Source organism: Geospiza fortis, unplaced genomic scaffold (assembly GCF_000277835.1).
Source record: "Geospiza fortis unplaced genomic scaffold, GeoFor_1.0 scaffold47, whole genome shotgun sequence".
Lineage (NCBI taxonomy): Eukaryota > Metazoa > Chordata > Aves > Passeriformes > Thraupidae > Geospiza > Geospiza fortis.
The window spans coordinates 616487-617377 of record NW_005054569.1 but is presented as its reverse complement, the minus strand read 5'-3'; the positions used below and the strand labels follow the sequence as shown (position 1 = coordinate 617377).

Here is an 891-nt window from a genome sequence, read left to right as displayed (position 1 = left end):
GCCGTAGGCCAGGCGCAGCTCCTCCACCTGGGCAGGGCACAGAGAGGGGTGAATGCCCAGAGCAGGGTGGAAGGGAGCACCCAGAGCTGAGGGTCTGGCCCCAGCTGGGGCAGCAATGCCAAGGCCCTGGCACAGAGCTGTTGCTGATGCCATGGGGGCTCACCTGCTTTGATACATCCGTCAGGAGGTCCGGGGAGGAGCGGCACTGCCTCTCATCATAGCGGGATGTGTAGTGTTTCCTGCAGGAGAAGAACAAGGGTAGGTGATGGCCAGGAGGGTCCTTCCCCTCTCCCCAGTCCCCTCAGGCACCTCTCCCCCTCCATGCCCTGGTACCTCTCAAAGGGCAGGCTCTTCATCTTAGCCTTCCTCCCGTGCTCCAGCAGCTGCCGCTGAGTCCTGCCACTGCAGCATGGAGGGAGAAACATGAGCAGCACCATCAGCCCCTGCCCTTGTGCCCCTGTGAGGGGATGCAGCAGGACTGAGGCAGGGGGCTCTCCAGGAGAAGTAGCTGTTATCACCCCCTCGGATTCAGACAGGGCTGCCATAAAAGGAAGGCTCAGAGCCATCCCCAGGCCCTTCCCAGCCCCAGCAGGTTGGGTTTCCCCTGGGAATTTACCTGTAGCGGAAGCTGGAACCTTTGCTGCACAGAAGGGCTTTGGGCTTTGACTTGGGCTCCTCAGAGAGCCTGAAGAAGGCGTGGTACTCCACACACGTCTTCCAGAAGGCCTTGCAGGTGTCCCGGCTGGCCATGGTGAACTCCAGCGTGTCCTTGCACAGTGCCTGTGTGCCAGAGATGGGGTCAGGAGCACGGCACAAGCTCTGCCATGTGCCCCTCCTGATCCCCCAGGGGTTGTATGGGCTGCCAGTGGCTCCAGGCACTGCACTGTCACC

The 891-nt window shown here is 61.8% G+C and overlaps 1 protein-coding gene across 1 annotated transcript in view; it reads right to left on the bottom strand.

Moving 5' to 3' along the window:
- FRMD7 (FERM domain containing 7) overlaps positions 1-891 on the bottom strand; it is an 11717-nt gene that overhangs the window by 2171 nt on the left and 8655 nt on the right. Inside the window, 4 exon segments of the mRNA XM_031064203.1 lie at positions 2-27; positions 164-239; positions 334-402; positions 617-780. Coding sequence (XP_030920063.1) covers positions 2-27; positions 164-239; positions 334-402; positions 617-780 — 335 coding nt within the window.